At 45.6% G+C, this 25,959-nt stretch overlaps 2 protein-coding genes across 2 annotated transcripts in view; one reads left to right on the top strand and one right to left on the bottom strand.

The window, feature by feature from the left end:
• LOC116154678 (olfactory receptor 14A2-like) overlaps positions 1-25,959 on the bottom strand; it is a 67,084-nt gene that overhangs the window by 21,497 nt on the left and 19,628 nt on the right. The gene's annotated exons all lie outside the window — the stretch shown is intronic.
• Positions 20,680-21,666, top strand: LOC116154996 (olfactory receptor 10A7). The gene has a single exon (XM_031459267.2). The coding sequence runs from the start codon at positions 20,680-20,682 to the stop codon at positions 21,664-21,666; it is 987 nt and encodes a 328-aa protein (XP_031315127.2).

Here is a 25,959-nt window from a genome sequence, read left to right as displayed (position 1 = left end):
CAAGAGCTTCACCAAACACTGAATTAGGAAGTTCTTTCTCATTTTCATGCACAGACGAGTCATCTAGTCCACAAAAGTAGCAACTGCTTTTACATTTTATCCCTAACATCTGGCCGCTTCCTGTTGAAAAAGAAACGTTTTGTGGCTCTTAATTTTATTTCAAGGCAACTCGCAGAATCAAGTTCAGGGCCCTATTCGGTATCGTGAACTCTGGATAACGGGTTTTAAAAGCTGTAATACACACTGCCAAAGTCGCAACAACTTTAAAAGTCTGTCAATATTATGTCAAAACCTAGTTTCTGCAGACCAGCAGGCAACACGTGCAGTTTCTTCTCCCCTGGTTTTCTGGAGCCTCTATGTGTGGTGGCCATTCTGGGGTTTCTCCTCTCAACAGCACTTTGCAACATTGTGTTTTATATATATAAAATTAATGAGGGCGAAACAGATCTAAATGTGAGCTTCCGCAGAACTGAGCCCTTTGCATTTGTGGGACTGAGGTCCTCAGCTCCTAGACATGGCCCCTCTCCACAAGCAGCATGCCCGTTCACTGCTTTGTTCTTTGCAGCCACCAGGACTTGGGAGTCAGTCCATAAATAAGTAACCATATAAATATATTTTCAAGTTTCAGGTAGTGGTAAGTGTAGGAAGAAAAATAAAGCAAGGTAAGGGGCCCAGAAAGACAACAGGGCACTTACTTGGTCAACCTGATCAGGGGCAGCTCAGTGAGGTGGTGACGACTGAACTGAGACCGGAAGTGAGAAGGCAGGAAGGGCTGTGCAGTGAGCTGAGGGGAGAACATTCGAGCAGAGGGAACAGCACGTGCAAAGGTCCTGAGGTTGTCAGGCACCGGGCACACTGAGCATTGGAGAGAAAGCCCTGATGTGACAGGGGCAGACTGGGAGGTGAGGAGCAGCAGGAGATGAGGAAGGGAGGTAGGGAGTGGGGGTCCACGAGGGTTCTATCGGCCACAGTGAGGAGTATGGGTTGGATGCTAAGCATGATAAGAAACCCTTGGTTGGCCTGGATGAGGGTGTGATGCAGTCTGAATTATGTTTTTAAAAGATCACTGTAATTGTGGTGTAGAGACTAGTCATTAAGGGGGCAAGGGTGAAGTCGGGGAGTCTAGGTGGCCTGGCAGGGGTCTGCCCTGGCAGGGGTCTGGTCAAGGAGAACAGTGACTTGGACTAGCATGGTGACAGTGAGGTGGACGGGTGGGCACAAACACATATATTCTGAAGATAGTTGACAATTCTTGCCAATGGTTGCATATGGGTTGTGGGAGAAATAGTAGTAATATAATATATAGTAATACATAATAACGAGATAGTAACACAGTAACGTAACATAATAGCAGTATCATAACACGTCCAGGTTTACTCTGTGCCATGCACCGTCACATACATGTGATTATATATATGTGATCATATACCTGTAATTACACACACACACCCATTTGGTCCTCACCATAACCCTCTGTAGTAGCTCTAATATATTCCCATTTTATAGATGAGGAAACTGAGGCACAGAGAAATTGAGTCCAAAACCACAGAGCAAGTGGGGGAGCCCGGAACTAACCCAGCCACATGACCTCATAATTTAACCATCATGCGTTAGTGTTGGGGGTGACTTTTAGGCTTTGGTGCTGAGTACCCAGGTGGCACATTTACTGAGCTGGGGAAATAATGGCAGAAAGGGCAGATCTGGGGACGTACAGTCATGGTTCTACTTTACTATATTAACTGTGGGATGACAGTTAGACATGCAAGTGGAGAAACAGTCGGCGAGATCTACGGGGCTGAGAGTTAAGGGGAGGCCCGCCTGGAGGTATACGTTTTGGGGAGGGGTCAACATATCAGTGTCAGTTAAAACCCCAGGGCTTTCACCCAGGGTTGATTGCCAGGAGGAAGCACGCATCTCCAGCCTCACCGCCTGCGCTGATCACTAAGCTCAGCGTCCACAGAGAGGCAGAGTAACGCAGCGGGCGCCGGCTCCAGCTGGCCTCCGCCGGCCCCCCTCTGAAGAGCCTGGTGCCCAGGGAGACTGCTCTCACTCGCTAACACAAGTTGGAAATTCCATTGGCCCCAAGTCAATTTAGTTCATCATAACCACGCATTCTTTTATGGCTGAGAAAAGCCTCATTAAGTTGAGATTCCTGGTGGGTCCCCAAGGATGAGAACTCGGCTGACATGCTCAGCGCCCAGAGAGGTCCGTCCGCCCCGGAGACGCAGGGCTGGAGCCCGCAGCAGGGGGAGCCAGGTGCGACGGGAGTAATGGGCCCCCATCGGCCTCCGATGGCCACGGGGGACCAGGGCCTCTGAGCTCGTTAAGAACAGGCGAGCAGAGACTGGCCTGGGAATTGAGAAGAAACTTTTTGACTTGCTGAACTCATTAGTGGAGAGGCCGGGGCTCTGGCAGGCACTTCCTCACCAGGGACAGCATCTCTGTCTTTGTGCTGAAAAAACACATCCCACAGTTGCCAGGAGGAAAAGATTTTTTCCTGAGTGGCCCGGTGCAGCCACCCTTCAGCCGGATGCATTTCAGCTTTATGAGAAGTCACTTCCTCTTTGTAAAATGGGCCCACAGGTGAGGACGGGGCTTTGACTGTCTGGCCCCCTGGTCGCATCTTCAGTGCTGAGCACACAGCACACACTCATGAAACCTTGCTGAATGACTGGAATGGTCTCATTTGTTTCTTGACTGCAGTAGTTCTCAATTAGGGGTGTCTTTGCTCCCCAGGAACACTTGGCAATGCCTAGAGACGTTCTTGGTTGTCGCAACTGGAAAGAGGGGTGCTCCTGGCATCTAACAGGGAGCTGTTAACAGAGCTTCTCTAACAGAGAAGCTGCTCAACGGCTTATAAGGCACAGGACAGCCGCCACAGCCAAGAACGACCCGGCCCCAAGGTCAGCAGTGCTGAGGTCAGAAACTGACCTTTACTGGTTTATAATTCATCTCCCTCCACTGGAGCAGAAGATCCAGGGATTTCTGAACGACTTGTTCGCTGCTGTGTCTCCAGCAAGCAGAGCCTTGTATCAGGCGGAGATGCTCCCTAAACACATACTCAGGGGAATGAATGATGATAACCTCCAGCCACCCGCCTCGTGGTTCCTCCCTTACTTCTCTCCTTTTCAAACTGTCAGGAGTGTTTCCTGGAGGCGGGACCTGGCTGTGCGCTGGAGGTCTGCGGGTGAGCTAGCCATGGCCCCTGCCCTTAGCAGGTGCTTCTTCCACCCCTCCCCCAGGCAGGAGCTCTCCACTCATCACAATGGGCACATCTCCTTTTAGAGAAACAGAACTGGAGACAAAAATACATTGTGGTGTGATGAAGAAGGCACTTTACTTCTGTGGTGTTCCTCCCCCAAAACCCACAGCCCAAGACCAGTCATGAGAAGAACACCAGACAAATCACAACTGAGGAACAGTCTACAGACCCCTGGGGAGGAGTGACTGCAGCGGGGACCCTGAAAACAGAACCTGATCTGGTCACGTCAACAGCCGTAAGCCATGTGGCCGGAAGGCACCACTGAAATGACGTGATGAAATGGCCCTTTACCTCTGTGGTCTTCCTGCCAAATCCCATACCCCATTCTATCCTGAGGAAGTATCAAAGTGGAGGGGCAGCCTGCAGTATACCTGAGCCGTTGTCCTGAAAACTGCCAAGGTCAACCCATACAAAGGAAGTCTGAGAAAATGTCAGAGGCAAGAGGAGCTTGGGGAGACATAACGACTAATTGTCATATGGTGACCCAGTGGTCCCACTGCTGAGCACACACCCAGAGGGAACTCTAATTTGAAAAGACACCTGTACCCCAATGTTCATAGCAGCACTGTTTACAATAGCCAAGACATAGAAGCAACCTAAATGCCCATTGACAGAAGACTGGATAAAGAAGATGTGGTATATTTATACAATGGAATACTACTCAGCCATAAAAAAGAATAAAATAATGCCATTTACAGCAACATGATGGAGCTGGAGATCATCATACTAAGTGAAGTAAGCAAGAAAGAGAAAGACACCATATGATATCGCTTATATGCAGAATCTAAAAAAATGATACAAATGAACTTATTTACAAAACAGAAACAGACTCACAGACATAGAAAACACCTTATGGTGACCAGTGGGGAAAAGGGGGTGGGAAGGGATAAATTGGGAGTCTGAGATTTGCAGATACTAACTACCATATAGAAAACAGATTAGCAACAAGTTTCCTCTGTACAGCACAGAGAACTATACCCAATATCCTGTAGTAACCTATAATGAAAAAGAATATGAAAAGGCATGTATGTGTAAGACCGAAATACTATGCTGTGCACCAGAAATTGACACAATGTTGTAAACTGACCACACTTCAATGTAAAAAAATTCATTTGGGATCCTGAAACAGAGAAAGGATATTAAGTAAAAACTTAGCAAATCTGAATAAAATATGGACTTCTGTTACTTTTATCTGTCAACTCAACTGAGCCATGGGATGCCCAGATAGCTGGTGTTATTTGAGTGTACCTACCAGTTGTCTCTGGAAGAGGCTGGCATTTGAATTGGTGGACCTAGTAAATCAATGTGGGTGGACACCATCCAGCATGCAGTCAGTGTTCAAGTTCCCCAATTGTCACTTTTCTGTTCACGTAAGTGTTCTAATAAGACCCAGTCATTGCCTGTGGTTCATCCGCCTCTTATGTTTCTCCTAACTGTAAGGATTTCCCTCTACACGTTTTTCTCGCATTTTTGTTTGCTGAAGTGGTAGGGCACTTGTATCTTGACAGCATAGTGATTAACTGCCTGAATCCTCAAATAAGATAGCCTAGTCCTCTGCTTAGTAAACTTTTAAAAGGAGTAATTAGGTTGGTTTGTTTGTTTATTTAAATGGAGGTGCTGGGGATCGAACCCAGGACCTCGTGCATGCTGAGCACACGCTCTACCACTGAGCTACACCCTCCCTCGTGAACTTTTTATTCCAGTGTCACCCATGTACAGAAAAGCACATGAACCACAGTTGTGGAGCCTGATGAATCTTCACAAACGAGCACACACTCGTAACAGCAACCAGGTCAGGAAACAAGCGTTACCGGTACCCCAGAAAGTCGCCACTAGCCTGCAAAGGCCACCACTATCCTTTTTGAAATCATTGATTAGTTTTGCTTGTTTTAAAACTTTATATAAATGGAACCATACAAAATTTTTTTGGCTTCTTTTGCTCGAATTCATCCATATTGTTGCTTGTAGCAAGTCTGTTCTTTCTCGTTGTTGCATGGTATTCCACTGTGAGCATACCACAGTCTATTTACGTCTTCTATTGCTGAGAGTGGCAGTTTCTTATACAGTTAATTATAACACCTACCTTTTGACCCAGAAATTCTACTTCTTGGGGGTGATGGTATCAGTGTATCTCTTGAAAGGGATTCGGGTTGTACGAGTGTATGCATTTGTAAAAACTTATCAAAAATTATCTTGAAGACCTGGGCAATTCACTGTAGGTAAATTTTGGCCCAAAAAGAGAAAAAAGAACCATCAGAGAATACTGGACTCCAACTAACGCTGCGCATGTTATGACACTGACAGAGGGTATACTGGTGACTATGACTTACTTAGAAACGCATCAAAATTAAGGTACATTGATGGGTGGATATAGGGATGAACAGATGGACAGACATGTGACCCCAAGTATAGTAAAATCTCAGCTGTAGAATCTAGGTGGCGGGTATATGGGTATGCTCACTATAAATACTTGCAAGGTTTAACTATGTCTGTAGATTTTCACAATGTAATGTCAGAAATGATAATTACTGATAACTATGTGTTATGATAGAGGTGTTAACTTGCTACAATGATCGTCATGTTACAATATATAAAAGTATCAAGTCAACATGCTGTACACCCTCAGTTTACACAATGTCGTGTCAAATATATTTCAGTAAAAATTAAAATAGCTTTAATTTAAAATTTAACAAAACATAATAAAGATGTTTTTAAGAGTTCTACATGCAGGGAAAATGTTGGAAAGATATTCATGGAAGGCACACTTCAAGCAGATGCAGATAATCAAATAATCATACAAACAAAGTGAAAATGTATTTGTGAGGGACGTTCCAATGGAGAGAGGCTGTCAGACGAGGCCCAGACCTAGAGGAGACCAGACTAGCTGGGGGCGGTCAGGGGCAGCTTCCCTGAGAAGGGGATGTGCGGTCTGAGACTCAGGAGTGACCTGGAGTTAACTAAATGGAAAAGACAGAGATACACAGTTTCAGAGAGTGATGAGGAGAAATTAGACAGGCTGCCAGAGGCCAGCAGGAAGGTGGCTTCTCAGCGGCTCAGGGCCACCTGCTGCCCGGCAGCTGCAGGAGCAGAAGCGAGTGCCCGCCCGCCCTCCTGTCTCCAGGGGAAGGCTCTGCTCCGGGTGGTCCCACCCAGCTCTGTATCTCACTAGCTTTTTTTTAATTTTATTTGGGGGGGGGCAGGTAATTAGGTATGTATGTATGTATGTATTTAATGGAGGGTCTGGGGATTGATCCCAGGACCGCGTGCATGCTAGGCATGCACTCTACCCCTGAGCTGTACCCTCCCCACTCTGGATCACACGGTTCTGCCCAACCTCTGGCTGTAGCCGTGGGCATGTGATCCAGACTCGATCACTCATAGCATCCCATCTCGGCCACACCGATCTGGTGTCAGAGCAGGCAATGACACAAGCATGGCTCACCCCTTCTTTGCTGGGATTGGATGAAGGGTGCCGGGACAATAAAGCTTTGCTAGAGCTGAGGGACAGCCTAGCCATATCCTTCCTACCTAGACTGTAAGCAACTGAGTTTAATCAACACTTGCAGGTAGAGACAGATATGGGAGATAAAGAGATGCAGAGACAGGAGAAGGAGACAGAAAGATGGGGTTACAAAGGGAGAGAGATGGAGACAGAGGGAAAGGAGGAGGAAGAGGAGAGAGAGCTGGAGGTGTGGATCCCTAGTTCTTCCCAGGGTTACGCTCCTTTGTAATTTTTCTTTCCTTCTGTGCTCTCCCTCCTTTTCCCCCAGTTACATGATCTACAAAATTGTATTTTGACTTAAGCTTACTTGAATTGGTTTTGGTCACATTTGCTGCTAAAGAAAACTGTCAGTTTTACAACCAAAATATACACCAAATCTTTCCAGCTTTCCCCACCTTGACTGCTAACCACTCTGTCACTACCTCTTGCCTAGACACCTGCAACTGCGTCCTAATGGGCCTCCCTGCCCCCACGCTTCCTCTGTGCAGTCCACCCTTCACGCGGCCATCAGATGAGCTGGCACACGTGCCATCTCTAAATGTTGTACGTGATCAGACTTCCAGGCAGACTCTGGGGAGAGGACAGTCCTGGCTTCTACAGCCTATCACAGACAAATCAGTGTCTTTAGATGATTCAGTTCATCCTTTCCCTCCACATGTAAGGAAGAGGCCCAGAGCGGGTTAGTAAATAGAGCAATGACTCAGGCCCTTGGTGCAGACATCTGGGACCTTTTTTTCCCCTACCATCCTTTCCTTTCTGATTCATTAGTACTATTACCACTTGAGATGTTTTTGCCTGCAAGTAACAGGAAATTACAAAGAAAATCAGCTCAAATAATACAGGTGCTTATCTTACTCAGTAAGAGATGCAGGTTTAAGTGATTCCAGGGGTGGACTGACAGCACATCACGGCCATGCAGGACCCAGGGGCTCCTTTTCTCAGTCTTCTGTCTTCAAGTGGGCTGTTCTTGGTTTTCCTTGGGGGCCACTGTGGCACCAAACCTCATGACAATGACCAAAAGCAAAAGATTTTTCCCATCACATATTAGGGAGCAAAGCTTTTCTCAGAGCTCCCAGCCAACTTCTTCTTATATCTCATTGGTCAGAATGGGGTCACATGATGGGCCCTGGGTGAACTGGCTGAAGGGAAATGAGATTTTTATGATAGGTCTGCATCCATTAAATTCACCCCCGGGACTGGGTACCTTACTGCCTGAGAAAAACTGGGGTTGGTTAGGAGGATATGAAGGGGGAATGGATGTTGAGCAGGTAACTAGGGACGTCTTCTATAAACCAGAGGCTTTGCTTGGAGCCTGAGGAGAGGAAGGTGAGAGAGTAGAGGGGGAAAGGGCAGAGAGGAGGGCCGAGTGGGAAAGAGGAGCGACACAGAGAGAGAAAAAATAACTAAGGCGGAAAGCGGGGAGAGACAGGAAATGAGGAGGAGTTCAGTGAAAGACAACAGGGAAGGGTGAGAATTTGAGAGGAGAGAAAAGGAGAGTGGACAACAAACGTGATGCAGATTATCAAAGAGGAACGAGAGGAGGAGGCTGCATTAGGTGATGGGGAGAGAGGCCAAAGACAGGATGGAGAGGGAGGTTGGGGAAGGAGAGAAAATCAGGAGTAAGAGACAAAAGAGACAAAAGAGAGGAGCGATTCCTCTGACGGAGCGAGGACCAGGGTTTCCAGTGCAGCAGGAGTTGACCCCTGCAGAGCACGAGATTTGCAGATACTGACTACTATATACAAAATAAACAACAAGGTCCTACTGTACAGCACAGGGAACTGTATTCACTATCTTGTAGTAACCTATAACAAAAAAGAATATGAAAACAAATATATGTATGTATATATATGACAGAAACATTATGCTGGACACCAGAAATTGACACAATATTGTAAACTGACTATACTTCAATAAAAAATATTTTATTTATTTATTTTTTTAACATTTTTTAAAATTAGGTTATAGTCAGTTTACAATGTTGTGTCAATTTCCTGATGTTCTCCTAGAACAGTCTACCCAAGCAACAGAAATAAAAGCAAGAATAAACAAATGGGACCTAATTAAACCTACAAGCTTCTACACAGCAAAGGAAACCATAAATAAAACAAAATGACAACCTACGGAATGGGAGAAAATTTTTGCAAAACATGAAACTGACAAAGGCTTGACCTCCAGAATATATAAGCAGCTCATACGACTTAATAAGGAAAAAAAACAACCCAATCCAAAAATGGGCAGAAGATCTAAACAAGCAATTCTCCAAGGAAGAAATACAAATGATCAATAGGCACATGAAAAAAATGCTCAATATCACTAATTATCAAAACTCTTTTAAAAGACACCCTACAGAATGGGAGAAAATATTTGCAAACAACATGACCAATGAAGAGTTAATATCCAAAATACAGAAACAGTTCACACAACTCAATATCAAAAAAACAAACATCCCAATTACAAAATGGGCAGAGGACCTGAATAGATATTTTTTTCAAAGGAGACATGCAGATGGCCAACAGGCACATGAAAAAAATGTCCAACATCACTAATCATCAGAGAAATGCAAATAAAAACCACAAAGATATCACCTCGTATCTGTCAGAATGGCTGCCATTAAAAAGATCACATATAACAAATATTGTCAAGGATGTGGAGGAAAGGGAACCTTTGAACACTGCAGGTGGGAATGTGCATTGGTGCAGCCACTGTGGAAAAGAGTATGGAGGTTCCTCAGAAATCTAAAAATAAAACTACCATATAATCCAACAATTCCACTCCTCGGTATATACCCAAAGAAAACAGAAACTCTAATTCAAAATGACACCTGCATCCCAATGTCCATAGCAGCACTATTTACAATATCCAAGACATGGAAGCAACCTAAGTGTCCGTCAACAAATAACTGGATAAAGAAGATGTGATATATATATATATATATATATATATATATATACATACACATACATACATACATACACACAATGAAATACTACTCAGCCATAAAAAAGAATGAAATTCTGCCATTTGCAATGAGATGGATGAACCTAGACAGTACTGTGCTGCGAGAAATGTCAGAGAAAGACAAATATCCTATAATATCCTCTGTACTCTACAAATATTTATAAGTGGAATCTAAAAAATAAAAACAAATGAATAAAACAATCGAATGTATATAGCAAAACAGAAACAGATTCACAGATACAGAGGAAAATTTAGTGGTTACCAGTGGGGAGAGGGACGGAGGAGGGGCAAGTGAGGTGTGTGGGATCAAGAGTTACAAACTAATATGAACAAAATATGAGCAACAAGAATACACTGTAGAGCACAGGGAAGCACTGCCATTATCTGTAACAATTTTAAATGGAATACAGTCTATAAAAATACTGAATCACATGTTGTATACCTAAAACTAACATAATATTGTAAATCAACTATACTTTAATTAAAAAATAAAGAGATGTGCTTTAAAAAAAGAGTTGAGACCTTTAAACTGGCATCACATGTCTCTGAATGTAATGTACCCAAAAAGACCCAACATTACCTATGTAGTATTATTGCCAAAAATATTTAACCTGCATTTAACAAAAGTGACTAAATTCTTCAAAAAATGGACTAAGTTCTTTAAATACTAAGTGTCATGAAAGAAAAACTGTCCTAGATTAAAAGAAACTAAACATGACAGTTGAATGCAATGTGGATCCTTCACTGTATTCTGCACATTTAATTTTTAAAAAGTTACAAAAACCATTATCGAAACGACCAAAGAAATTTGAACACAACTACAAATCAGATGCAGAACTGAATAACTATTCAAAAAGTACTGTGGTTACGGGTGAGAACGCCCTTGTTCTTAGGAGGCGGACCCCGCAGCATTTAGGGGTGAAGAGTCCTCAGCTGGTTTAATCAAAGGGGGCTGCGTGCCGAAAACAGAGTTCCCCCAGACACCTATGACACCTGCAAAGGGACGATTCTTCGTCCTGGGGGGCTGTTCTGTGCACTGTTAGGATATTCAGCAGTGTCCCTGGCCGCCACCTACTAGATGCAGGTCACGTCCTCCCCAACTCACGACAATAAAAACTGCCTCTAACACTGTCAAATGTCCCCCGGGGGGAGAGTCTCGCCCAGTTGAGACTCACTGCCATAAAAGGAGATCGAGCAAAATGTTAACAGCTGGCGAACCGGTGAGAACTGTATAGGTATTTCTTGAATCATTCTTGCAAGGTGTGTGTGTGTGTGTGTGTGTGTGTGTGTTAGTTACTGACTCTGGTCACTGTTCTAAAGGAAAATTTTTCAACACACTATTTGATCATGACGTACTTCAGCCCCGCTCTGCCCTACGGACAACGTTTAAACCCTCCAAGCAGGCCTTCCAGGTCCTTGTCGAGGTACCTTATTTTTCTCCCCCTTCAGCCCTATCTTCCTTTTGCTGTCCCACGCGCCCTCGAAGCCCTGGTCTCCACTCAGAATTTACCATCTCACTGTCTCTCACCTTCAGCCCTTCCTAAAATCTGTTCCTTTACCGGTATCCATCTCTCCTTCCCAAACAGGAACTCTCGCAAACTGAAACTCTTCTCCTCTCTGGCAAATTCTTTACCATCATTTAAAACCCAACCCAATGGTGATCTCTGGAAAACAATATACAAGTCTCCTAACCCGAATTAAGACCTTCTGCATGCTCCCACGCCCCCTGCGCTGTCGGTCTGTTACATACAGTAGACGGCTCGTCTTCCCCTCACGGTGGGCACTGCACACAGAGAGACTTTTCTGCTGTCCACAGATTCTGTTCTGAGAGGCATGCCTTATGCTCCGTCTTCTCCAGCACAGCTTCTGTAGTGCACATTTACGGTTTTTCTCCCCAGAATCCATTCCCTACTGTTCAAGGCATATTCTTTACCTCCACTTCTGGTCTGAGCGCTCGGCATAGAGCTCCCTTTTCAGGCTCTAAGTATAGAGCATGTGACTTCAGCCTCAGCCAATCAGGATCAGAGACACTGGTTCAGGGTGGAGCATGAACTCTGCCTCAGCCAATCAGGATCAGAGACACCGGTTCAGGATGGAGCATGAACTCTGCCTCAGCCAATCAGGATCACAGAGGTTGGCTCAGCGAGCAGCGTGTCCACTAAGGCGGAGCTATCAGGTTGCGTCTCTGGGCTTCTGTCTACCTAACGGAGCCACAGAAAGATCCTTCTCTCTTGCTGTTTTTGAATCTAGAAGGATGTAGCCCTGTGAGATGATGGCGTCGTTGCGCCGCCATGAGGACTCCAAGAGTGGAGACAGCTAGAACAGGCAGAGATGAAAGGAGAAAACGAAACAGAAGAGCATTTCTGTGGATGTCTTTTTGGAACCCTGCATTAAGGGTCAGTCTGACTCTACCTCCATACATTACATTTACATGAGCTAATACATTTCTTTTTTTTTTTTTTTCCCCTCCTGAAACAGTTTGAATTGAGTTATCTGTGTGAACCCTCACCAATTCCAATATTGTTGCAGTCTCTTCTGCTCTTAGCCTGGTCTGGTGCTTAAATTCGGGACTTTGCACTCTCTGTGTTAGGTTGCCTTTGATTTTCTGTCTTTGGAATTCAGCCCAGGGGACTCCAGTGTTGCCCCAACCCCTGCATCTTAGGGAGGCTGCATCAGTTTGCTATTCCTGCAGTTACAAATCACCACAAACTTGGTGGAATAAAGCTAAACAAATTTGTTATCTTACAGTACTGGAGGCCAGAAATCTGAAAATCATTTCAAAAGGGTAGAATAGAAGTCTCAGCTTGGCTGCATCTCTTCTGGAGGAGGCTCTAGGGGAGAACCCATCCCGTTGTCTTTCCCAGCGTCTAGAGATCTCCAGCATTCCTTCACTCGCGCGTGTCTCCTTCCTTCATCTTCAAAGGCAGAGACCGCATCACTCAGATCTCTGCTTCCATCATCGTATTTTCTCCAGTTCTGACTCTCCCACCTCCCACTTTCCCATACAAGGACCCTTGTGATCGCACTGCGCCCACCTGGATAATCTAGGGTAATATCTCCATTGCAAGATCCTTCATCACATCTGCAAAGTCCCTTTTGCTGTGTCATGTAACATATCCATAGGATCTGGGACTTGGGATGTGGACATCTTCATTATTATTCTGTCTGCCACCAAGTGCCAGCAGGAAACTGAGGTCCTCAGTTTAACCACCCACAAGGAACTGACTTTGTACCAACCGTTTCGCCTTCCTCAAGGGCAGTTTTGTGTAGTGTTTTCGAGCTTAGGCTTGAGAAACAGAATCAGTGACACCCCCCCACTTCTGGCTTGGGGCACATTTTCACATGCTTATTTGGCATTTGTGTATCTTCTTAGACGAGGCGTCTGTTAGGGTCTTTTGCCCATCTTTAAGTTGGGCTGCTGTTTTTCTTATGGTTGGGTTTTAAGAGTTCTTTGTATATTTTGGAGAGCGGTCCTATATCACATGTCTTTTGCATTATTTTTTTTTTCATTCTGTGGCTTGTCTTCTCGTTCTGTGGCTTAAGCCACTTTTAAAAGATCTTTGATATCTTGCAACTGAACGTGTTCTTACGGAGACAGAGAAGTACACTGTGTTAGTAAGATATCCAGTCATGGCACTCTGGCCTCTGAGTGATAGTCAATCCATTTTTCCTTCCTGTGCCTCATGGATGGGAGATGCTCAGAGCTCATTCATTGCAAAGATTCCAGAAGAGAGTCCACTTGTTTTAGGGTCCTGAGAATTGCCTCAATTCTGTGTTTTCTGAGATATAATAATTTGGCTTTTCGATAGATTCTACCAGCAGCCTCATAGACTTCCAAGAGATTCAGTGTTTTGCTTTGTTCAGCTATTAAGTCCATCAACAGATCTTTATTGAGTGCCTACTTTGTGCTAAGCACTGGGGAAACAGGAGTGAATAAAACAAATCAAAGTCCTATCCTCATGGAGCTTACACTTTGGTCAGGAAGTCAGACAATAAAACCAGTTGCATGAAGTACATGGCGTGTTTGATGGTGATCGGTGCACTAGAGGGTGTGGCTGGCTGCAGGCATGTATGAATCTAGCAGCTTTAACAATCCCGTATTATAAAAGCTGTGAGGAGGGACAGGGAATGCCTGGGAGTTTTGACTGTCTGCCCACAGATGTGTGAGAGGATTAGAGTCCAAAGAATGAGGGATGACCTGGGAGACTTGTCTTTATATGCTGAGTGGCCGAGGACCCAAGGAGTTAAGTCCTGGTAGTTTCAAGGCAGAAAGCAAGGGCAAGGTTGAGGAGAGAAGGAGGGGTTCTTAAAAGGAGTATGCAGGTCTGGGGGCCCCCTCAAGGCTCCTGCTGATAGGGAGATGGAGGCATGGGCTTCCTGTCCTCCTGATAAAGTCAATTTCTGTTGCTTGCAACCAAAGACTTCTCACACACACACACACACCCCTATGCTGTGCCAGGCTCTGTGCTGGGCACTGAGAACACAGAGGTAAATCAGACACAGACCCTGCCCTCAAGGACCTCCCAGCCTGCAGGGGGAGCTAGCCAACAACACATCCACTGCAATTTACTATGTGCCAACCCCAGGGATGCATGTTTCACATGTGTAATTCATTTAATGCTCCTAATATGCTTCACAAAAATAACGCAGAATGAACCTAAATTAAATTATATCCTTTACTGAGTTAAAATTCTGTAGTTGCTTCCCATGGTAACCCTCTGTCATGGCCTCGAGGGTTTTATATCATCTGACCTTTTCCTCAACTCTTGCAAATGCCCTCCAGCCTGAGGACCTTAGTGCTTGCTCCTACCTCTTCCTGGAAAAATAACAAAATAATAACGGTAGCAATATTCTCTGCACCCTTATCAGCATTTGTTATCTCTTGCCCTTTTGATAATGAACTTCAGAGCAGGTGTGAGATGATGCCTCACTGAGGGTTTGACGTGCATTAGGGAAGGCCGGGTGGGTTTTTTTTTTTTTAAGACAGGTTTTAATTTTAACTTGGCTCTACCAGCTTGCCCCGCCCCCCCCCCAGGGTGGCTGTATTGGTTTGCACTCCCCCCAGAAAAGTAGAAGAGGACCCATCATTCACACCCTTGCCAACATCAAGCATCCTTGCTGTGGAACTGGGCTTTTCTGCCATGGAGAGGTGACTCTCCGCCTGGGTCACGGAGGAAGGGGGTAAGCAGAACAGCAGGGCATCTCCCCACTGCCTGCAGCTGGTCACAGAGGGTGGATAATGAGCCCTGAGTCTGAGATCTTCAGGGAGAATGACAGCCTCAAGGTCCCTGGCCAGAAGCTGGTATCTTGTTGAGCCTACCTTCAGCCAAGCCTCTGAGCTGTGGACGCCCTGGGAGCTGGGGCGCCACCTCTGTCCTCTTTGGCACCACAGCATCCTTTGGTTATTCAGGGAAAACAGGGTGGTTCTTCCAAGAGTATAAATGGGAGGAGGGCTGTGAGTGTGCCCGCTTTGCTTGGTGAGTTAGTGAAGCTCACTGGGCTTCCATTCTCTGCCTCATTCATCATCAGAAGATAACCTTACAGAACTGAATGACGGCAGGAGCATGAAGGTGGGAAAGGGTTGTTGGGTCATGTGGGCAGACTGATCCTCTCCGAGCTTCACTTTCTCTGGTCCCCAAATGAAGAGCATTGGCTGACCCTAAGAAACTTTATGTTCTGTAACTGTAAAGTAATTCCCATTCTTCCTTCTTTCCTTCCCTCTGTTTCTCCTGCCCTTTTACCTTATTTCATGCCTCCCTTCCTCTTTCTCACTCTCTTAATTCTTTTTCACCATAAATCCATTTAAAAAGATAAGCCAAACATTTGCCTACAAAGATGTCCACCGTAGCATTCTTTAGAATTCTAAAAAATTGAGTACAACTTGATCATGCGGTACTGATGACAGCAAGGCAGCACTGATTCAACGCTTGCTGTGTGCCAGGACCTGTGTTACGAGTTCTAATGGACTGGCTGCATTCATCCCCACCACAGGCCCATGAGGCAAGTGCTTTCCCTAACCTCATTCGGCTTTCTTTTGTGATTTATTTAACTTGGAATTGGTTAAGTATTATTTGCCAACACCATAGGACAAGATATTTTGCACTGATTAAAATCGCAGTTACGAGTATCTTTATAAATGTGGAGAAATATTCCATAGAGGAAACACACTAAAATGCAAAATGTGAAGAAAAATCAATTGCAATTTTGTTTTCAAAACGAAATTAGTATCTGTATATCTGATGCATCAAACATTCACAGGGACAATCTGTAGGTAATGGAATTACAGGTAAATTTTTATAAACATGGTTTTTCCGCTGATTCCAAAGTGTTAGATGAAATTATAGTAGGAGTCCATTCATTTAAAACATTTTGTGTATCTAAGAAAAGCCCGAAGAGTGGAAGTCAAGCTATAAGCCCTGGTTATCACTTGGAATTGGTTTCCAGGGGAACGTGTACATACTTATGCTATTTAAATACAGACAGACAGGTAGCTGGTGAAGTATAATTGATTCACAGTATTATATTAGTTTCAGGGGTACAACATAGTGATTCAATACTCTTATAGATAACACTCCATTTAAAGTTATAAAACATTGGCCACATTCCCTGTGCTGTACAATGTGACCTCGTAGCTTATTTATTTTATACATAGTACTTTGTGCCTCCTAATCCCCTGCCCCTAACCTGCCCCTCTCCCATCCTTCTCCCCACTGGTAACCACCAGTTTGTTCTCTATATCTGTAGGTCTGTTTTGTTATATTCATTTGTTTATAATTATTTTACTAAGTTGTGGTAGCATGCACATAACATAAAATTTACCATCTGAACTCACCATTTCCCCTGCTCGCAGCCCCCAGAAGCCACCGTTTTACCTCTGTCTCTATGAATCTGACTACTCTAGACACCTCATAGAAGGCGATCGAATATTTTTATAGCAAGTTTGTTTGTGAAGGTCTTTCGTTCCTTCTTCAATGTTTAAAATTTTTTAAACTTTTAGAAACCAAATACATGTCTATGGACAAAAGTTTAAATGGTCGAGACTGTATGATGGCAAATGTCTCTTGACTGACTCTCAGTGAAATTCTCCAGAGGTGACCACTGTTAGCATCTTGTGTGTTTTTTCCAGAAACATTCATTGTGTGTGTGTGTGTGTGTGTGTATATATATGCACGTACACATGTATATGTATATTCATTGCATATATTACAAATATATACACACTTTATATGTATATAAATATAATGCTATATAATGTTAAAAATGTCCTCTGTCGTTTATAGACATTACAGCACGTTCTCCGGAGTGTTCTGCACCTTGCTCCTCATGTGCTAGCACCACTCTTGCCCATGGCAACTGCATGGTAGCTTTCTACTGTAAGAATATACCATAATGCATTTCCTCAGGCCCTTATCAATAGACATCAGGTTCCTTCCAATCTTATATTCTTAGAGCTAATGCTCTGCTTTCATTAACCTCACTCACAGACCCTTGAGCGCACGTGAGAATCTGTCAGGACGATACATTCCTAGAAGTCGCACTGCAGAGCCAAAGGGTTTCCTGAGTGCTCGTGTGGGCAGACGGTGCCACTGTGCCCTCCAGAGAATTTGTTCCACTTGGCACTCCTGCCAACCATGTATGTAAAAAGTATTTACAATTTATGGGAAAACTAACATCTCACTTATCCACAACCCACACGTGTCCTCTCAGCCACAACCCAGTGGTATGTTCCTCCATGCTGAGATGTCCACTGGGTGCTGGGTATTGTCTGCAGTCTCTGACATGCAACCTCATTGGATTCTTATGACTCTGAAGATAGGGTATTTAAAAAAAAAAAATTTCCCCAGTTTCTTTACCAGGCAATGGAAGTTTAGGGGGTCAAAAGTCCTTGCCCATAATCAGGAAAGGGCGGGTCTGGATTTGAACCCAGCGCTGTGTGAGCTTTGCTCAGGATCCCCGAGATTCACAGGAAGCAGAGGACATAATTCTCACAGGGTAAGTGCACATGGATGACTACATCCATGAGGACTGCGGGCAGGCAGGAGGAGCGGATGTGCTGTGGGTTTGGGGTAAGTCAGACAGGCGTAGGGGAGGGAACTAATGTATTACTTTATAACCTACTCATTATCTACTATGTGTAGAGGCCACACGGGATAGAGTTTACCCTGGGGCTGGACACTATGGATTCAGATCCCTGCTTCGCCATTTACTTGGGCAAAGTCACTCAACTTCTCTGACCCTCCATTCCGGCACACGGGAGACGAGGCTGACAGTAACGGCTCTCCATGCAGTCGTAGTGAGTGCCCATCACTACGGTATTACCAACAGGCTCTTACAGCCTCCCCGTTACAGAGGAGGAAATGGAAACTTGGAGACATCAAGTCAACAGTGTCTCTCTGAGTACGCTCATCCAATGCACAGCAGAAAATTCTGTATGCTGACAGTGCCCAAATGTTTACCCCCATCTGAGGCTCTCATCTGAACCCCAGTCCTGTAAGTCCAGCTGTCTCCACTACAACCCAGTGGGGGAGTCTCACAGAACTCTCACACCTACATCCCAAGCTGAACCCTCACTCTCCTTACCCCCACCCAAACTTGACCATGTCCAAATCTTTCCATCACCTCAGTAAATGGCTTATCCCGTTGTGCTAGCTGGATATTTAGGAGTTACCCTTAGTTCCTCCCCACCCTTCACCCCTCACATCCCTCCTACCCAATACATCAGGAATGCTACTGACTCAACCTCCAGATTTTATCCTGAGAGCGTCCACATCTCTACCACCACAGCCCCAGCCACTCTCATCCCTTACTAGGGCTACTGCAATAGCGTCTTGATCACTCTCTCTGGTTCTAACCTTTCCCCTGGCAATCTCTGTAGAGAAGCCTAGTTACTTGGCACAGTGCTGAGACCAGAATAGCTGCTCAAGAAATATCAGTTGAGTAAATAAGATGAGGGAGAAATCTTCAGAAGAGTGAAGGCAGACATGGTTGCCTGCAGAGGTGATGGGGGCCCTTGCTGGTTCAGGTACCAGAAGAGGAATCCAAACTGTGTCCACCAGGAGACGGACACAGAGTCTCCAGTCTGCGATGCAGGAACTATGTGCTATGCTTCTCAGGAGAACTGCAGTCACCCAGTTTTCCACAATGCATCACTCGTGTGGCTCTGGCGGGGAATGGGTTGGGGCTGGCAAGAGTGGAAGCAGAGGGCCACCAATAAGCCTATGACATCCTTTATGTGAAGGATGATCATGGCCTAGACCAGGGTGCTTGTCATGCGGATGGTGCAATGTAAGACCACTGATCAGTGCATAGTGGTTTTTTAAATCACATCCCCAACTTTGAGATGTGAACTGTGAACTTGGCAGATGGAAAGACTAGATGTGAATGTCTGGTCTACTGTTTACCAGCTGTGTGACTTTGGGAAAGTTATTTGATTTAAGAGTGCCAGTTTCCTCCTTAACTTTGAATAAGAAACATATTCTCTGGGCTCAATTTTCCTCAGCCACAATCCTGAGACATGATTCTTTGTTTGTTTGTTATAGTTTTTGGTTTGTTTGTTATTTTGTTTGGTTGGGTTGTTGTTTTTTTTTTTTTAAGTACGTAACCCTCTTACAGATAAGAAGGCAAAGATTGAAGGAGAATAGCCTTCTGGCTGGAAATGCAGGGTTAATTAGTGACAGACATAGAGCTTCCACACACACTCTGACTCCAGCTCCCACTGTTGCACTGTGCAGCCAGATGCCATGCGGTTTGAGACTGGCATGACTTTAGGACTGAGTGGGAAAGACTGGGAATGTCAGCGTGAGGCAGGAAAGGGCAGTGAGTGAGGACTTAGGGAAATTATGAGAAGAATGCATTTAAGCAGAGGGGCGTGGTGAGAAACGAGAGCAGATCCTCTCCTTACGTATTCAACAAATATTTTTGAGCTACTTCTTCTATGTGTGCCAGACACTGTACTAGGTTATGGGGAAGATGTGCAAGACGGATGTTCGGTCATTCAATAAATATTTATTCAGCACCTACTGTGAGCCTTGTGTTAGGTGCTGGGCCTAAAATCGTGGGCAAGACAGAGGTGGGTGCGTGCTCTAACTGTTGATGGAGCACCTAACACGAGCCACACGTGAGGCCAGGTGCTGGGAAGCCGCTATACAAAAACCTTGCTCCCCTCCTGAAGAAGGCATCCCTCCCTTGCCCAGAGCGTTGAGGACAGGAAACAGGTTTGATTTTCCAGTTCATCTCCGAATTCCAGCTCACTGCCTGCCACAGTGCCTGGTGCACTGACTACTCTCTGGCTGAAAAAAATAAACTGAACATGAGCGCCGTACCTCAAGGGGGCTTGAATACCATGACAGCCTACCTAAGCTTCCCCTTGTATGAAATACGAGTGTAGAAGGAACAGGATGAGGCTTTTGGATTCATTTCACAAACACTGATGCCCACGGACGTGGTCACCCACCCTTACTGAGCATTTCCTGCCAGCCCCACTTCTAAGAATTTCTGTGTATTATTTCACTCGTTCTTCACAAAAAACTGATGAGAGAGAAGTTACAGCACCGTATAAGGGAGGGTACAGTCTGAAATCAAGATAAACTTAGTTTTTGTTCCGTGAAGTCTGTCTCCTCCTATAGATGGTGAACGCCAAGGGGAGAAGACACTTTCCCATCTGACGCATTGAGGGCGGCGCTCAGTGGAGAAGAGTCAGAGAGGTGGTCGGGGCCGGGGGTCTCGGTAAGGCCTTTGGGTCTCATTCCGCGTCCACTGCGCAGGCAAGGGGGGCCCCGCGCGGGGCACCGTCCGAGCTGCCTTTTGTGACGCTCGCTCGCCGCCCCGTGTCGCGCGCCCTGTGGGGGACAGAGGCCGGGCAGGCGCACGTCTCCACTGCATGCTTCTCCTGACCGCTTCCCCTCCCCCAGGCTCCGCCGCCCCCGGGCTCGGGCCCCCCCGCACCCCCGGGCCCATGCCGGCGGCCTGGGCTCCCCCGGGCGCCCCCGCGGCCCCGCCCGCGGCCAACCGGAGCTCGGCCGGCGACTTCGCGCTGCTGGGCTTCGCGCACCTGCCCGCGCTGCGCCCGCTGCTCGCCGCGCTCTCGCTGCCCGCGTTCCTGCTCGCGCTGCTGGGCAACGCGCTCATCGCGCTGCTGACCGCGCGGGACCCGGCCCTGCGCGCGCCCATGTACTTCTTCCTGCGCCAGCTGGCCCTGCTGGAGCTCTGCTTCTCGCTGGACGTTGTGCCCCGGCTGCTGGTGACCCTGCTGCGGCCCGGGCTGGGCGTGTCCCCCGCCGGCTGCGCCCTGCAGCTGCTCCTGGTGCTGTCGTGCGTCACGTCCGAGTGCTTCCTCCTGACCACCGTGGCCTGGGACCGCTACGTGGCCATCTGCAGGCCCCTGCGCTACGGCGCCATCATGAGCCCCCGCCTCTGCCACCTGCTGGCCGCCGCGTGCTGGCTGGCCGGAGTCCCCGTGTCGCTGGTCTTCACCGCCTGGCTCTTCCGCTTCCCTTTCTGCGGGCCACGTGGCATCCGCCACTTCTTCTGTGACATCGCTCCTCTGCTGAGCCTGGTGTGTGCGGACACCAGGCTCTTCGAAGCCAACGTGTTGGCGGCCACAGTGCTGGTCATCATGGTTCCCTTCTGTCTGATAGCCACGTCCTACGTCGGGATCTTGGCCACTGTGCTACGGATGCCGTCCGCCAGGGGGCGCCACAAGGCCCTGTCCACGTGTGCCTCCCACCTCGTTGTGGTGGTTCTGTTTTACGGCACAACAGGGGTCATCCACCTGCGACCCAAGGCCAGCTACTCGCCGGAGAGCAAGCAGGTGGTGTCCCTGTCCTACACCCTGGTGACCCCCATGCTCAACCCCCTCATCTACAGCCTTCGGAACAAGGAGGTGAAGGCAGCCCTGGGGCGGGTATGCTGCCCTCACTGGGGCTCTGCACCCCATGAATGACCTCTTCAGGACCCCTTTCCAGAGTCAAGAATTGTTGATTTTTTTTTTCTGCAGAGGATCTATATACAAATGTGTGATGCACTCTGATTTTTTTCCAGAGAACCATAATTTTCCTTTTCTAGTTATGATGGTGCTGATTCCACCTTTCTATCCAAGAAAAGTAACTTGCCCAAGTGCTCAGTCTCTGATGACAATTTTTTGGTAGTGGTGGACAAATGGAACTAATTTGGGTCAACTAGAGTGTATCAATCAGCAATTGGCAGGAAAATGTTGTGTAACAAATCATCCTAAGATGTAGTGTCTTAACACGTGTCATTTATTCTCAGGAATCTTCAGTCAGCTGAGGGTTAGCTAATCCAGGCTGGGCTCATCTGAATGGTTCTTCTGATCTTGGCTAGGCTTGCTTGTGCAAACCAGTGCTGACTGATGCGGGCTTGGCTTAGCTAGAGGACACTCTGATTCATGTATCTCCCATCCTTTTCCTTGGACCAGAGGGCAAGCTCAAGCATGAGTTTTCTCCTTATAGTAGCCGAGTGAATTGGCCCCAACTGTGCAATGGATTTTCAGAGCTTTGGTCATGTCACAGCCAAGAAGATGCCATTGGCCAAAGGAAGTCACATGGCCAAATCCTAAGCCACGGGGCAAGGAAAGACACTCTTTATTTTTGGTAGGAATAGTGAAGTTACAGATTCAGTGAAAAGAAATCCAAACCAATGAAGGAGAGGGGGAAAATGTGGTTCTAATGACTTTGTTGAGTTTTTGGATCCAGACATGACTGAAGTCTGTTCTACCCTTAGAAATTCCTCTTATGTGAACCAATAAATTCACTTTTCACTTAAGCCACTTTGGGTTGGAGTGCTGTCTCTTTTAGTGACCTAATTAATGGATTTCATATTTAATAACTAACCTGGTACATGAGTTACTTTATTTCTCCTCACAAGCTCATTAAGAATTTTTAAAATATAAGTAGATGTTTCAGAGGAGTTCCTTCTCTTCTTACAGATTACCACTGAAGGGATCTAGTTCTTCTAATAGGAACAGTTTCTCACTCATCTCTATGCCCCATGATCCAGATCAAGCACAGGGCCTGATATTTGGGAAAAAAAATCAGTCAATGCCTGATGGCCTGAACTAAAAGATGGCTCTAAGCCTGACTTTCCTCTGCTCCTCCTCCCTTTAAGCCTCTGCAGAGCATCAGTAAAAAACGTTTTCCACTCCAGCTCTTCTCCAAATCCACAGAGACCACAGAAGGTCTCTGAGGTCCAGAGCTCGGGTTTAAGCCTGCTTCCCTGTCTCCTCACTGTGAAGGTAGTCAACTCAGCAACTCAGATCATCCAGAACCACAAAGAGAAACAAGGGTGGGAGGGGTGGGTGCCTCATTCAAGACCAGGAGCAGGTCCTTCCAAGATGGACTGAAAGTCAGTTCTTCCATCCCTGGGCAACTCCTCCTCTGGACAGAAGCCTAATCCACCAAGGCACCAGACACTCCTCCTGGCGCAGCACCAGCAAAAAAAAGCATCTGTACCTGTTGTCCTTCAGCCAGCAAATGAGACCAAATGCTATTCTTCGGGGGTGACGAAAAGAAACAACAGAAAGAAACCTTCTTGTATAGAACACTCGAGGCATAGCAGGTACTGACTCTAAGTACTTTAGATTGTATTAACTGATTTAACCCTCATTTAGAAGTTACCTCCATATGGCACATTAATTCACAAGGCAGAGATAGGTCAAATGGCTTGCTGAAGACAATACAATTAGTTTGCAGAGATAATCCTGTTACCATGTCTATCTTACTTCAGAGTCCTTGATTTTTTTTACCACTCTGTCCCACCATCTGAAAGAGGCCTCGCATATAGTAGCTACTATTATATAAAATTTATTAATTATAAGAGCAAAACAACTAGTCTTAAATTACAAAGTAGGCAAAGGAGGCTTAAATGGGTTAAGTAACTTTCCCATTTCCAGGAGTTACGCTGCTTGAAAGTTCTCACTTTGAGGCTAAAACCCAGGTTCATTCATGTCCATATGTCCGCCACGACTGATGCACTGCTTCTTTGCACAAAGTCCTTACTTAATATTTGTGAAGTGAAGTGGAATTAAATACTATCAAAAAACTTCTACCAGTCAAGAGTCAGTTTTCTAACAAGAGAAATTCTGAGTTTCATTCAGAACAATAGGATTTAAACCCAGTTCTGTGTAACTCTGAGGCGAGGCTTTAATCACCACACACTACTGCCCCTTTTCCTGCAGCACAGAAATTACTTGGTTCAGGGGGCTGATGATAACGTACAATTTGAATATCATAACACTGAGGCGTGAAGAAGTTAACTAGGATATGCAAGGCAACAGAGACAGAGAACATCACGGCTGGAATTCCTCTGGAGAGTGCCAATGAGCTCTTTTTCAACACCAGATCTCCTTCAAAACTAGCATAGATGTTAAAATCATTCATGTTTATAAATATTTTTGAGCTGGAATAGTCTTTGAATACTCTAGTTCCTGGATGTGACCCTTTGTTGTGTGCACTTCTGGTTTTCCTATAGATTATCCAGGGAGGTCTTGGTTGACCTGAAGCCCTAAGTTAGGAAAGGTAACTCAGAAAAGGACTCATGGAGGAGGCTGAGCTTGAGCAGATATGGGTGGGAGAATTATGAAGACCAGAGGCAGAACCAGGAAGGAAGCAGAGCAAGAAATCTCAGTGGAGGGGAAAGACGGAGGGAGAAGGAAAGATGAAGCATTTTCCAGGAAAAAGAAGAGCTCCACCACCCAGTATTAAAGCTGAGCTGGAAAGGGCTCCTTTTAACACTGAAGACAACTCTGCAGGAAGAGGGCCAGAAACTGATTAGCTGAAGACCCGTAAGATTGCAGAGGGCTTTACTACCAGCAGCCGAACCCGCTGTTCAGCACCAAGGACAGCTCCCACCCGTCAGGCTGGTGCTCAGTTGCGAGGAGAGCTTTGTAGGAAAAAAGATTGTTCCATCAACCAGTACTGACATTGGTCCAAACTTGATAGAAGCCTGAACTTTTAAAACCACCAACTACTTGTGGCAACTTTTTATTTTATCCTCCCAATCACACTATGAGAAAAAAATGCCAATAACCCCGTTGCACTGATTTGGACGCTGAGTTTCAGAGAGATGAAGGGAGCCCAACGTCACATCACTGAGATGAAGTACACCTAGTCTTTGCAGTTGTGTCCAAAAAAAGTGGTTGGACTTAACATCTGGAAATGTTTACTGTAGTACAAGTTCTGCTTGATGGCTGTGAAAATATGAAGCCTCAGTTCCACAATCTGTACAGTAAGAGCAGTGAGGGACATAACATTTGTATGTTCCAAGGATTAAATTAGCTCATTTTGTGCCTTTGTGCAGAACCTTAAGATAAACCATTTCCCAACATCTACAACACTGGCTTCTCAGAAAACTGTGATTCTCTATAACTAGAGAAAAAAAAAGATAGCAACAATTTTTTTTAATGCATGAATTCCTCAGGGTTCCTGCTGCTATAACTTGAAACGCTGTCTCTTGAAACACATTTTATCTCTAACATTCTTGTGCAGAGTAGGCACATTTCTTATGAAAATGTGTCAGATATTGCCTTTTATCATTAATTTACCCAATTCAATATTTTAAAAAGCAGAGTAGACACTTTACTAGAACTCAAGATAGAAAAAGGCATTAAGAGGTGTGGATAAAAGTGGGATTTGGTTTCAATGAGACCTCAGTTTCCACCCCAGTTCTGTAGGACTCTGTGTATTGGAAAAATTGCTTATTTCTCTGAGCTTAAGTTATCCCCCCAAAATTGTAATAATAGCACCTTCATAGCAGTTTTGTGAGGCTTTAAAGAGGTGAGTATGGAACGCATATAGCACAATATGCAGCATACAGAAAGAGCTTAACACATAGTACTAATTATTACTACTGTCACTGCAACTATTTTTTGGCACTTAGAATGCTGACTGTTATAACACTCAAAAATGGGGGCTGCACGTATAGATTATAATTAGGCTAAGTTTTGTTCCCATTTCCCTTTCTGGCCATATGACTTTGGGCCAGTAACTCTTCCTTTATGAGCTTCAGTAAGTAATTAGTAAAATTAATTAGCAAAATATGGATAGTAGCAGCATTTTCATGGAGTCCTTGAGAGACCTGGCACGGTCCCCATAAAACCTAGAAGGGACCTAAGAAACCCTATCATCATTGCTGCATCGTTAATTGTGGCAAATGACTGTAAAAATCTTAATTTCCCAAGGCTTCGTGTTGGCTGGTTCTTGGCTACCTCTCCATCCTCATC

This window comes from Camelus dromedarius, chromosome 9 (assembly GCF_036321535.1).
Source record: "Camelus dromedarius isolate mCamDro1 chromosome 9, mCamDro1.pat, whole genome shotgun sequence".
In the NCBI taxonomy this organism is placed as follows: Eukaryota; Metazoa; Chordata; class Mammalia; order Artiodactyla; family Camelidae; genus Camelus; species Camelus dromedarius.
This window is presented reverse-complemented; position numbering and strand designations above follow the sequence as displayed.

What these genes read in the sequence shown, in the direction of transcription:
- LOC116154996 (XM_031459267.2), top strand. Translation starts at nt 20,680, where the DNA reads ATGCCGGCGGCCTGGGCTCCCCCGGGCGCCCCCGCGGCCCCGCCCGCG.